The following is a 13,754-nucleotide window of genomic DNA, read 5'->3' on the forward strand; positions in this document are numbered from 1 at the left end:
AAGGTACGTTGCTAGCTAGCATTAAACTTATCTTATAAAAAACAATCAATCAATCAATCATAATCACTAGTTAACTACACATGGTTGATGATATTACTAGTTTATCTAGCGTGTCCTGCGTTGCATATAATCATTCGCAAAAAAGGACTGTCGTTGCTCCAACGTGTACCTAACCATAAACATCAATGCCTTTCTTAAAATCAATACACAGAAGTATATATTTTTAAACCTGCATATTTAGCTAAAAGAAATCCAGGTTAGCAGGCAATATTAACCAGGTGAAATTGTGTCACTTCTCTTGCGTTCATTGCACGCAGAGTCAGGGTATATGCGATAATAATAAACGTTTTGTTTTCGAAATGATAGTTTCCGGATTCGACCATATTAATGACCAAAGGCTCGTATTTCTGTGTGTTATTATGTTATAATTAAGTCTATGATTTGATATTTGATAGAGCAGTCTGACTGAGTGGTGGTAGGCAGCAGCAGGCTCATAAGCATTCATTCAAACAGCACTTTAGTGCGTTTTGTCAGCAGCTCTTCACTGTGCTTCAAGTATTGTGCTGTTTATGACTTCAAGCCTATCAACTCCCGAGATTAGGCTGGTGTAACCGATGTGAAATGGCTAGCTAGTTAGCGGGGTGCGCGCTAATAGCGTTTCAAACGTCACTCGCTCTGAGACTTGGAGTGGTTGTTCCCCTTGCTCTGCATGGGTAACGCTGCATCGAGGGTGGCTGTTGTCGATGTGTTTCTGGTTCGAGCCCAGGTAGGAGCGAGGAGAGGGACGGAAGCTATACTGTTACACTGGCTATTGGATGCCTATAAGAACATCCAATAGTCAAAGGTATATGGAATACAAATAGTATAGAGAAATAGTCCTATAAATACTATATTAACTACAACCTAAAACCTCTTACCTTGGAATATTGAAGTCTCATGTTAAAAGGAACCACCAACTTTCATATGTTCTCATGTTCTGAGCAAGGAACTTAAACGTTAGCTTTCTTACATGGCACATATTGCACTTTTACTTTCTTCCCCAACACTTTGTTTTTGCATTATTTAAACCAAATTGAACATGTTTCATTATTTATTTGAGGCTAAATTGATTTGTATTGATGTATTATATTAAGTTAAAATAAGTGTTCATTCAATATTGTTGTAATTGTCATTATTACAAATAAATTAAACAAATCGGCCGATTAATCTGGCTTTTTTTGGTCCTCCAATAATCGGTATCAGCGTTGAAAAATCGGTCGACCTCTAGTCGACAGCCATAAGCAAGTGCGTGTGTGTGTGTGTGTGTGTGTGTGTGTGTGTGTACCTTTCTCTGAGGCGAATATGGAGATCATTTTACTCCGTTTCTGTTTCTCAGGAACAGAGGGGAGGGACCGAGAGTTGTAGTTGCCCGACACGGAATCCTTGGCTCCGCCTCCTTGGCTGTTCATTCTGACAGGGGGGGCGGGGGGCTTGTCTTCACACACACCGCTGTCACACATCTACACACACACACACCTGGAGAGGGAGAGAGACACACACCGCTGTCAGAGAAAAAGAGAAACCGCTATCACGCCTTGACACACCAACACAGAGTGAGAAGGTGTGTGTGTCCGTGTCCGTGTGTGTGTCTGCGTGTAAGAGGGAACAAAGAGTGGATGAGGAAGGTACATGTTATGTGTGGTTTCCTGCTGTGTGTGTGTGTGTGTGTGTGTGTGTGTGTGTGTGTGTGTGTGTGTGTGTGTGTGTGTGTGTGTGTGTGTGTGTGTGTGTGTGTGTAATGGATTGCAGAGCAGCTGGATGTTTTCGGCTCCAAATAAGTAAAATCTTCCGTCTGACACCTTTTCACCTGCCCACCACAACCTCTTCCTCGTTCAGAGAAAAACGCGACAGAGTTCCCCTTCAAAAGGTATAAGGCACAGTGACATCATCACCATCAACAGGAAATAGCCTACATCTAGCTCACAGAGCTTTCATCACGTCCTGTCTCTGACCCTGCTGTGTGTGTGTGTGTCAGGACAACTGCCTTTCGATTTCCAATGTTTTTCTCTCCCCTCCACTAAAAGGACACAGTCAACATTCCACACTGTCAGAACGACACGCTAGCCTCCTTCTCCCTCTGTCTCTCTGTCTACAGCTTTGTATCCCCGATCAGACAGCATCCAGACATCAACAACTACATTAGCTGTCCCCAGCCTCTCCCCCTTTCCTCACCCCTCTCCCTCCTACTTACCCTTTCTGTCCTCTCCCCTGTGCTTTTCAGAAGAGTAGGTCAACAACAGCTTTACTTGAGCTTGTAATATCCGTGTGGGTATTACTCTCTCAGTCTATCTCGGCCTCTGTCTCTCTCAGTCCCTGTCTCTCTCAGTCCCTGTCTCTCTCAGTCCTTGTCTATCTTGGTCTCTTTCTTTCTATTCCCCCCCCCCCCTCTCTCTCTCTCTCTCTCTCTCTCTCCAGGACATGTTATAACAGGCAGTCTCATTCCACAGCGGTCATAGACACAGCCAGTTCTATCATGCCCAGCAGTTCTTGTTCATCTCCATGGTTACGCCCTGCTCCAGCCCTGCCCAGCCTAGCCTAGTAACGTGTCAGGCAGTGTGTGTGTGTGTGTGTGTGTGTGTGTGTGTGTGTGTGTGTGTGTGTGTGTGTGTGTGTGTGTGTGTGTGTGTGTGTGTGTGTGTGTGTGTGTGTGTGTGTGTGTGTCAGGGTAATAATGGGTGCTATCCAGGCTGGGACTCGTTCCCTAGGAATTCATTGCTCCATGGCTTGGGTTTGGTGTCTGTGTGTTTGTGTTTGTTTGTGGGTGTGCGTGCGTGCATTTGTGTGTGTGTGTGTGTGCGTGTGTGTGTGAGCGTGTGTTTGTGCGTGAATTCCATGCTCTCTTCCTTACATTCTGCTCTCTTCCTTACATTCTGCTCTCTTCCTTACATTCTGCTCTCTTCCTTACATTCTGCTCTCTTCCTTACATTCTGCTCTCTCCGTTACATTCTGCTCTCTTCCTTACATTCTGCTCTCTTCCTTACATTCTGCTCTCTTCCTTACATTCTGCTCTCTCCGTTACATTCTGCTCTCTTCCTTACATTCTGCTCTCTTCCTTACATTCTGCTCTCTTCCTTACATTCTGCTCTCTTCCTTACATTCTGCTCTCTTCCTTACATTCTGCTCTCTTCCTTACATTCTGCTCTCTTCCTTACATTCTTCTCTCTCCGTTACATTCTGCTCTCTTCCTTACATTCTGCTTTCTTCCTTACATTCTGCTCTCTTCCTTACATTCTGCTCTCTTCCTTACATTCTGCTCTCCATTACATTCTACTCTCTCCGTTACATTCTGCTCTCTTCCTTACATTCTGCTCTCTCCATTACGTTCTACTCTCTTCCTTACATTCTGCTCTCTTCCTTACATTCTGCTCTCTCCATTACATTCTACTCTCTCCATTACATTCTACTCTCTCCGTTACATTCTGCTCTCTTCCTTACATTCTGCTCTCTCCATTACATTCTACTCTCTCCGTTACATTCTGCTCTCTTCCTTACATTCTGCTCTCTCCATTACGTTCTACTCTCTTCCTTACATTCTTCTCTCTCCATTACATTCTACTCTCTCCATTACATTCTACTCTCTCCGTTACATTCTGCTCTCTCCATTACATTCTACTCTCTCCATTACATTCTACTCTCTCCGTTACATTCTGCTCTCTTCCTTACATTCTGCTCTCTCCATTACATTCTACTCTCTTCCTTACATTCTACTCTCTCTGTTACATTCTACTCTCTTCCTTACATTCTACTCTCTCTGTTACATTCTGCTCTCTTCCTTACGTTCTGCTCTCCGTTACATTCTACTCTCTCCGTTACATTCTGCTCTCTTCCTTACGTTCTGCTCTCCGTTACATTCTGCTCTCTACTCTTTGTTTCTAAGGGAAACCCACTTCCTCATCCTGGAACTTCTAGAGGCCCCGAGGATCACAAAGCCAAACTGACGAATCAGACAGAAGCAGGAAGCAAACATAGTCAACGTTGTTTACAGGAAGTAGAGTGAAACAGCCTTTTGTGTTCAACGTCTATAAAAGGAAATAGCTGACTGTACAGGACACACACACAGACACCTCCATGCCATGCTACACAGAGTAGACAATCCATTCATCCTGTATTCATTCATTCCAGCACACATCACACCTCAGAACACATGTCAGAATTCCACTTACAATGGTAACCTACATGTGATGCACACAGACAGTGGCAGGCTACATGTGATGCACACAGACAGTGGCAGGCTACATGTGATGCACACAAACAGTGGCAGGCTACATGTGATGCACACAGACAGTGGTAGGCTACATGTGATGCACACAGACAGTGGTAAGCTACATGTGATGCACACAGACAGTGGTAGGCTACATGTGATGCACACAGACAGTGGTAAGCTACATGTGATGCACACAGACAGTGGTAGGCTACATGTGATGCACACAGACAGTGGTAGGCTACATGTGATGCACACAGACAGTGGTAAGCTACATGTGATAAACACAGACAGTGGTAGGCTACATGTGATGCACACAGACAGTGGTAAGCTACATGTGATAAACACAGACAGTGGTAGGCTACATGTGATGCACACAGACAGTGGTAGGCTACATGTGATGCACACAGACAGTGGTAGGCTACATGTGATGCACACAGACAGTGGTAGGCTACATGTGATGCACACAGACAGTGGTAGGCTACATGTGATGCACACAGACAGTGGCAGGCTACATGTGATGCACACAGACAGTGGCAGGCTACATGTGATGCACACAGACAGTGGCAGGCTACATGTGATGCACACAGACAGTGGTAGGCTACATGTGATGCACACAGACAGTGGTAGGCTACATGTGATGCACACAGACAGTGGCAGGCTACATGTGATGCACACAGACAGTGGTAGGCTACATGTGATGCACACAGACAGTGGCAGGCTACATGTGATGCACACAGACAGTGGCAGGCTACATGTGATGCACACAGACAGTGGTAGGCTACATGTGATGCACACAGACAGTGGCAGGCTACATGTGATGCACACAGACAGTGGCAGGCTACATGTGATGCACACAGACAGTGGCAGGCTACATGTGATGCACACAGACAGTGGCAGGCTACATGTGATGCACACAGACAGTGGTAGGCTACATGTGATGCACACAGACAGTGGCAGGCTACATGTGATGCACACAGACAGTGGTAGGCTACATGTGATGCACACAGACAGTGGTAGGCTACATGTGATGCACACAGACAGTGGTAGGCTACATGTGATGCACACAGACAGTGGTAGGCTACATGTGATGCACACAGACAGTGGCAGGCTACATGTGATGCACACAGACAGTGGCAGGCTACATGTGATGCACACAGACAGTGGTAGGCTACATGTGATGCACACAGACAGTGGTAAGCTACATGTGATGCACACAGACAGTGGTAGGCTACATGTGATGCACACAGACAGTGGTAGGCTACATGTGATGCACACAGACAGTGGTAGGCTACATGTGATGCACACAGACAGTGGCAGGCTACATGTGATGCACACAGACAGTGGCAGGCTACATGTGATGCACACAGACAGTGGTACTGTAGGCTTACTGAAATAATACCAATAAGAAGAACTACAGTTGGATAACAACGTTAGATGAGTTAGTAGCTGCCAAAACCCCATCCACCCATCTACTAACTGGTAATCAGTTGCCGTGGGCTTTGTACAGTATATCAACTGTAATAACAAATGTATGTGAATGGGTGCAATATTCTACTAGGTCTTTATTGCCAGGCTAAATAATAGGTGGATGTGATATCTCCACTATAAAAGTAGCTATATGGATGGGAGGCTGGGTGTAATATGTCCACTAGGCCTTTAATGATAGGGTTACAACCAGGCTATGATAGGTGGGTGTATGTCCACTATAAAAATAGTTTCACAGCTAGGCCTATGAGAATGGGTGCACTATATCCACTGTAATAAACGGTTTATAACCATGTGAAATGCAATATTATGTTATGTTCACTAGTGATTATCAGTAGCTAACTAACAGAAGTCCGATAGTACGGCTAGTTTAAGCAGATAGCTGGATAGCCTAGCCATGTTGTAATGTGCGCCTTTTACTCACCAGTAAGCTTAACTAGGAAGCAATATCTCGTCTCATGTAAAACTCCTGAAACCCCGCCCCTCCTCCTCTCTTTGTCTCCGCGGTACACCGATCTGGCGCTGTGATTTACTTCAGATTTGAGCTAATAAACTGTAGTCGGTTATTCTAGTGCTGTTTTCACTTGTTTAGCTGTCCTCTTCTGGAATTGGGCCCCGAGGACCGTAGAAAAGCCAGGATGACAGGGCGGAAACGGAACGAACCACAGACCAAGCCCAGAAAGAAAGGTACGCTCGATTTAGTTTCCACGCCAGCGCGCCGGGTGAGCGGGTTTTTAAAACAGTGTGGCGGTGGCCTTTCTCTGTCTGTACATTGATTTTGAAAATGTTCTTTGCATTTTTCTGGCAATTTCCTACAAGAGCTTTAGAGCATCGAAATACACATATCCAATTTAAAGACTACATCTGAGTTAAACACAGGTTTGTTATTACTATTCATTTATATCTAAAGTGCCAACAACATTGATAAAGATAAACAGAGCAGGCCTGGGCCGAAAATAGTTGTATTCTGTAGTTTAGTAGAAAATAAAAACTTTTCAAATACTCGAGGTAGTCTAATATAGTTTATTTAGAGTTTCAACTAAAAGCCAACTATACTGAACAAAAATATAAATGTAACATGTAAATGTGTTTCATGAGCTGAAATAAAATATCCCAGAAATGTTCCATATGCACAAAAAGCTTATTTCCCCTATTTTTTTGGCACAAATTTGTTTACATCCCTGTTAGTGAGCATTTATTCTTTGCCGAGATAATTCATCCACCTGACAGGTGTGGCATATCAAGAAGCTGATTAAACAGCATGGACATTACACAGGTGCACCTGTGCAAAAAGGCCACTCTTAAATGTGCAGTTTTGTCACACAACACCACAGATGTATCAAGTTTTGAGGGAGCGTGCAATTGGCATGCTGACTGCAGGAATGTCCACCAGAGAATTGAATGTTAATTTCTCTACCATAAGTTGCCTCCAACGTCATTTTAGAGAATTTGGCAGTATGTCCAACCGGCCTCACAACCGCAGACCACGTGTAACCACGCCAGCCCAGGACCTCCACATCCAGCTACTTCATGTGCAGGATCGTCTGTGGGGGTGCTGAGGAGTATCTCTGTCTGTAATAAAGCCCTTTTGTGTGGAAAAACGAATTCTGATTGGCTGGCCCTGGCTCCCCAATGGGTGGGCCTGGCTCCAAAGTGAGTGGGTCTATGCCCTCGCAGGCCCACCCATGGCTGCACCCTTGCCAAGTCATGTGAAATCCATAGATTAGGGCCTCGTTTATTTATTTCTATTGATTGATTTCCTTATATTAACTGTAACTCAGTAAAATCTTTGAAATTGATGCATGTTGAGTTTAGATTTTTGTTCAGTATATTTTCTTTGATATTCAAATACAGGTCTCAGAAAAATAAATCATATTTCAAATCAAATCAAATCACATTTTATTTGTCACATACACATGGTTAGCAGATGTTAATGCGAGTGTAGGGAAATGCTTGTGCTTCTAGTTCCGACAATGCAGTAATAACCAACAAGTAATCTAACCTAACAATTCCACAACTACTACCTTATACACACAAGTGTAAAGGGATAAAGAATATGTACATAAAGATATATGAATGAGTGATGGTACAGAACGGCATAGGCAAGATGCAGTAGATGGTATAGAGTACAGTATATACATATGAGATGAGTAATGTAGGGTATGTAAACATAAAGTGGCATAGTTTAAAGTGGCTAGTGATACATGTATTACATAAAGATGGCAAGATGCAGTAGATGATATAGAGTACAGTATATACATATACATATGAGATGAGTAATGTAGGGTATGTAAACATTATATTAAGTGGCATTGTTTAAAGTGGCTAGTGGTACAGTTTTACATAATTTCCATCAATTCCCATTATTAAAGTGGCTGGAGTTGAGTCAGTATGTTGGCAGCGGCCACTAAATGTTAGTGGTGGCTGTTTAACAGTCTGATGGCCTTGAGATAGAAGATGTTTTTCAGTCTCTCGGTCCCAGCTTTGATGCACCTGTACTGACCTCGCCTTCTGGATGATAGCGGGGTGAACAGGCAGTGGCTTGGGTGGTTGTTGTCCTTGATGATCTTTATGGCCTTCCTGTGACATCGGGTGGTGTAGGTGTCCTGGAGGGCAGGTAGTTTGCCCCCGGTGATGCGTTGTGCAGACCTCACTACCCTCTGGAGAGCCTTACGGTTGTGGGCGGAGCAGTTGCCGTACCAGGCGGTGATACAACCCGACAGGATGCTCTCGATTGTGCATCTGTAGAAGTTTGTGAGTGCTTTTGGTGACAAGCCGAATTTCTTCAGCCTCCTGAGGTTGAAGAGGCGCTGCTGCGCCTTCTTCACAACGCTGTCTGTGTGGGTGGACCAATTCAGTTTGTCCGTGATGTGTACACCGAGGAACTTAAAACTTTCCACCTTCTCCACTACTGTCCCGTCGATGTGGATAGGGGGGTGCTCCCTCTGCTGTTTCCTGAAGTCCACAATCATCTCCTTTGTTTTGTTGACGTTGAGTGTGAGGTTATTTTCCTGACACCACACTCCGAGGGCCCTCACCTCCTCCCTGTAGGCCGTCTCGTCGTTGTTGGTAATCAAGCCTACCACTGTAGTGTCGTCCGCAAACTTGATGATTGAGTTGGAGGCGTGCATGGCCACGCAGTCGTGGGTGAACAGGGAGTACAGGAGAGGGCTCAGAACGCACCCTTGTGGGGCCCCGGTGTTGAGGATCAGCGGGGTGGAGATGTTGTTACCTACCCTCACCACCTGGGGGGCGGCCCGTCAGGAAGTCCAGGACCCAGTTGCACAGGGCGGGGTCGAGACCCAGGGTCTCGAGCTTGATGACGAGTTTGGAGGGTACTATGGTGTTAAATGCTGAGCTGTAGTCGATGAACAGCATTCTCACATAGGTATTCCTCTTGTCTAGATGGGTTAGGGCAGTGTGCAGTGTGGTTGCGATTGCGTCGTCTGTGGACCTATTGGGTCGGTAAGCAAATTGGAGTGGGTCTAGGGTGTCAGGTAGGGTGGAGGTGATATGGTCCTTGACTAGTCTCTCAAAGCACTTCATGATGAAAGTATTTGAAAGTATTTTGAATAAGCCTACCTCTCAGAAAACCAAATAATATTTTAAGGTAGCCTATTTGAATATATGCAAGCAAAAACATGTTTTATTGACGGCTGCCAAATATTTGATGAAGAGGTCAAAACTACAACAGTTTGAATTAGTCTAAATATATGATCATAAATCAAATCAAATTTTATCGGTTGCATACACATATTTAGCAGATGTTATTGCGTGTGTGGCAAAATGCTTGTGTCCCTATCTCCAACAGTGCAGTAAGATCTAACAATAAACAACTAAACACACAAATCTAAAAGTAAAAGAATGGAAATAAGAAATATAGGTAAGATCAGGGATATTGCCTCTGCGTTTTGAAACAGGTCGGTATTGTGGTGAAATGGAAGAGGAAACACTATGTAACTATTGTGACCTCGAAGAAATAGAGAATGAAACAAATGTGATCCTCTATTGCCCTTTCTACCACGATATACACTTGCTCTTATTCCAGAAAGCACATCAGACATACCCTGGCATTATGTGGCTGAGCGATGAGGAGACAGACCACCAGATATACCCTGGCATTATGTGGCTGAGCCATGAGGAGAAAGACCACCAGATATACCCTGGCATTATGTGGCTGAGCCATGAGGAGACCAGATATACCCTGGCATTATGTGGCTGAGCCATGAGGAGACCAGATATACCCTGGCATTATGTGGCTGAGCCATGAGGAGACAGACCACCATATATGTACACTGGCATTATGTGGCTGAGCCATGAGGAGACAGACCACCAGATATACCCTGGCATTATGTGGCTGAGCCATGAGGAGACCAGATATACCCTGGCATTATGTGGCTGAGCCATGAGGAGACAGACCACCAGATATACCCTGGCATTATGTGGCTGAGCCATGAAGAGAGAGACCACCAGATATACCCTGGTATTATGTGGCTGAGCCATGAGGAGAGAGACCACCAGATATACCCTGGCATTATGTGGCTGAGCGATGAGGAGACAGACCACCAGATATACCCTGGCATTATGTGGCTGAGCCATGAGGAGACAGACCACCAGATATACCCTGGAATTATGTGGCTGAGCCATGAAGAGAGAGACCACCAGATATACCCTGGCATTATGTGGCTGAGCCATGAGGAGACAGACCACCAGATATACCCTGGCATTATGTGGCTGAGCGATGAGGAGACAGACCACCATATATGTACACTGGCATTATGTGGCTGAGCGATGAGGAGACCAGATATACCCTGGCATTATGTGGCTGAGCCATGAGGAGACAGACCACCAGATATACCCTGGCATTATGTGGCTGAGCGATGAGGAGACCAGATATACTCTGGCATTATGTGGCTGAGCCATGAGGAGACAGACCACCAGATATACCCTGGCATTATGTAGCTGAGCGATGAGGAGACAGACCACCAGATATACCCTGGCATTATGTGGCTGAGCCGTGAGGAGAAACGGAAATATTTTTTTGTCCATTGTGTATTTCCGTTTGCGGAATATTTAGATAAATATACACCCCCACACCATCACACCTCCTCCTCCATGCTTCACGGTGGGAACCACACATGTGGAGATCATCCGTGCAATTTCTGAGGCTGGTAACTCCAATGAACTTATCCTCTGCAGCAGAGGTAACTCTGGATCTTCCATTCCTGTGGCGGTCCTCATGAGAGCCAGTTTTATCATAGCGCTTGATGGCTTTTGCAACTGCACTTAAAAGTTTGTGAAATTTTCCTGATTGACTGATCTTCATGTCTTAAAGTAATGATGGACTGTCATTTCTCTTTGCTTATTTGAGCTGTTCTTGCCATAATATGGACTTGGTCTTTTTCCAAATAGGGCTATCTTCTGTACACCACCCCTACCTTGTCACAACAACTGATTGTCTCAAACACATTAAGGAAAGAAAGAAATTCCACAAATTAACAAGGCACACCTGTTAATTGAAATGCATTCCAGGTGACTACCTCATGCAGCTGGTTGAGAGAATGCTAAGCATGTGCAAAGCTGTCATGAAGGCAAAGGGTGGCTACTTTGAAGAATCTCAAATATACAATAAATGTTGATTTGTTTAACACTTTTTTGGTAACTACATGATTCCATTTGTGTTATTTCATAGTTTTGATGTCTTCAAAGAAAAACCCTGGAAGGAGTAGGTGTGTCCAAAAGTTTGACTAGTACTGTATATGTATGTATGTATGTATGTATGTATGTATGTATGTATGTATGTATGTATGTATGTGTGTGATGGGATGTATAGACATTATGCACAGTATATGATAGAATATGTAGTATATCTGAAGAATACGTGGATAGAATAGTGTATATACAGCAATAGTTAAATAGGATGGCCTTGACGAGAATACATTATATACATATGAAATGGGTAAAACAGTATGTAAACATTATTAAAGTGACCAGTGTTCCATGTCTATGTGGCAGCAGCCTCTAAGGTGCAGGGAAGAGTAACAGGGTGGTAGCCGGCTAGTGACATTGACTAAGTGTCAGGGCAGGGTACTGGGTGGAGGCCAGCTAGTGATGTCTATTTAACAGTCTGATGGCCTTGAGATTGAAAAATAGCTTGTCTATCAGTCCCTGCTTTGATGCACCTGTACTGACCTCGCCTTCTGGATGATAGCGGGGTGAACAGGCTGTGGCTCGGGTGGCTGAGGTCCTTTGATAATCTTCTTGGCCTTCCTGCGACACCGGGTGCTGTAGATGTCCTGAAGGGCAGGCAGGGTGCTCCCGGTGACGCTTTGCGCTGACCGCACCACCTTCTGGAGAGCCCTGCGGTTGCAGGCGGTGCATATGCACACTGGTCACTTTAATAATGTTTAGTTACTGTTTTTACATACTGTTTACCCGTGTTTCACCCATACTGTATTCTAGTCAGTGCCCTCCTATGCAACTATTGCTGTACATACCATTCTATCCAGGTATGCTTCAGATATACTACATACTGTAGCATAAGCACATGGTTTGGAGGGCTCTTAGATATCTTAATATAGCCTAGGATTACATACATGAGAGACATGGAATCCCCTCAACATTAGAGTAGACCACTTTTGCAGCTTCAAAATGACTAACAAATATATTTTCATAATGAGTGACATCAAGTTCTTATACGTGTCTAGTAACTTAGTGAGTATTACAATAGCAATATTGTTGATACATAGGACTTTGGAAATTGCTTTATAATTGCATAATAAATGGGGTTATTACATAAGTGGAATAAGGAACGGTCACTATTCCTCGTGTACAGTAGTTACAAAAACTCTCAGCTCATTGGTAATCACATTTGAATTGGATAGCAAAGTAATATGTCAAAACATGCTAATAAAATGTTGCTCCAAAAGGTAATTTGTTTTACTACACGTGAACAAGAACAGTTCAATGTTAAGTGTTCAGAGAACGCTAACAGTAACAAAATATGGCTATTAAGTGTTGAAAGGAAACTAAATATCCCAAAACTGCCTTCTTGAATCAACTATAGACAAGGTAGGTTGAAAATCATGTTAGTTTGTATTCTGAGTAAACGGTTCCTTTAAAGATGGTAGACGTGTGTGTTAAGAAGTTGTTTTGGCTAAGCATCCAACTTGCTGTTTACAATGTTTGAAAAATGGCTTTGAATTGCTCTGCAGTATGTTCAGGCATCATAAAATGAATTGCAGCTTCCAATCTTTTCAGTGGCATGTTGAAAGAATCATATAGTAGTTGAGCGTCACAATTTATTTATACTTATCTGTACAAAATATAATTCGTTAGACTTGATTATGTACACCTATGGCAATGGACATTCAGGAGAATGGACATTTACAAAATGTTTCCGACAGAAATGTATTGTGTAGATCCAATATGCTGTCAGATAGATTGGAATAGTATAGCAGTGTGTGTGTGCTCTATTCAGTCCATCTTCAACATGCACTTCCAGATACAGCCCTGCCATTAGTTGAAGGCTGCTAATCCAATAGTTTCAGAAAAGTACTCACTTCCTGAGATCTGTATTCAAATAATTTCTCAGATCCATATTTAAATAGTTAACACAAGTAGGTACTCAAATAGTTTGGAAACATAGTAACTTTCTGAGGTCTGTATTTGGGTTTAAGAAGTGGTCCGTTTTTGGAATCTGTATTCCAATAGTTGTAGTCACCTCCAAAGTAGCTATTTGTTCCCCCGGAAAGATTTTTTACTTTCCACAAAGCAGTTAAAAACTATATTTATCCCAGGTCTGAAACAGAGAGCACCTAACATCAGAACCTTTTGTCATGATTTCAATACCATCATTGAGCACGCGCACACACACACACACACACACACACACACACACACACACACACACACACACACACACACACACACACACACACACACACACACACACACACACACACACACACAGTTCAGTAGTACTAGTAGTTAGGCTGTATTTGTAGTAGCCACATAGCTGGAATAA

The 13,754-nt window shown here is 43.7% G+C and overlaps 1 protein-coding gene across 3 annotated transcripts in view; it reads right to left on the minus strand.

Annotated features, from left to right (window-relative positions):
- LOC120035285 (serine/threonine-protein kinase PAK 2-like) overlaps positions 1–6,380 on the minus strand; it is a 20,258-nt gene extending 13,878 nt beyond the window's left edge. For 2 of the 3 annotated variants that reach the window (XM_038982076.1, XM_038982074.1), the window contains exons 1-2: positions 6,153–6,380; positions 1,325–1,515 (exon numbers count right to left, since the gene is read on the minus strand). In XM_038982076.1, the coding sequence (XP_038838004.1) occupies positions 1,325–1,499 (175 nt within the window). In that variant the 5' untranslated portion in view covers positions 1,500–1,515; positions 6,153–6,380. Of the gene's footprint in view, positions 1–1,324; positions 1,516–6,148 lie in introns of all 3 variants that reach the window. The other variant, XM_038982075.1, reaches the window with a different exon arrangement.
- Between the last annotated feature and the right edge of the window lie 7,374 nt (positions 6,381–13,754).

This window comes from Salvelinus namaycush, unplaced genomic scaffold (genome assembly GCF_016432855.1).
Source record: "Salvelinus namaycush isolate Seneca unplaced genomic scaffold, SaNama_1.0 Scaffold1012, whole genome shotgun sequence".
Lineage (NCBI taxonomy): Eukaryota > Metazoa > Chordata > Actinopteri > Salmoniformes > Salmonidae > Salvelinus > Salvelinus namaycush.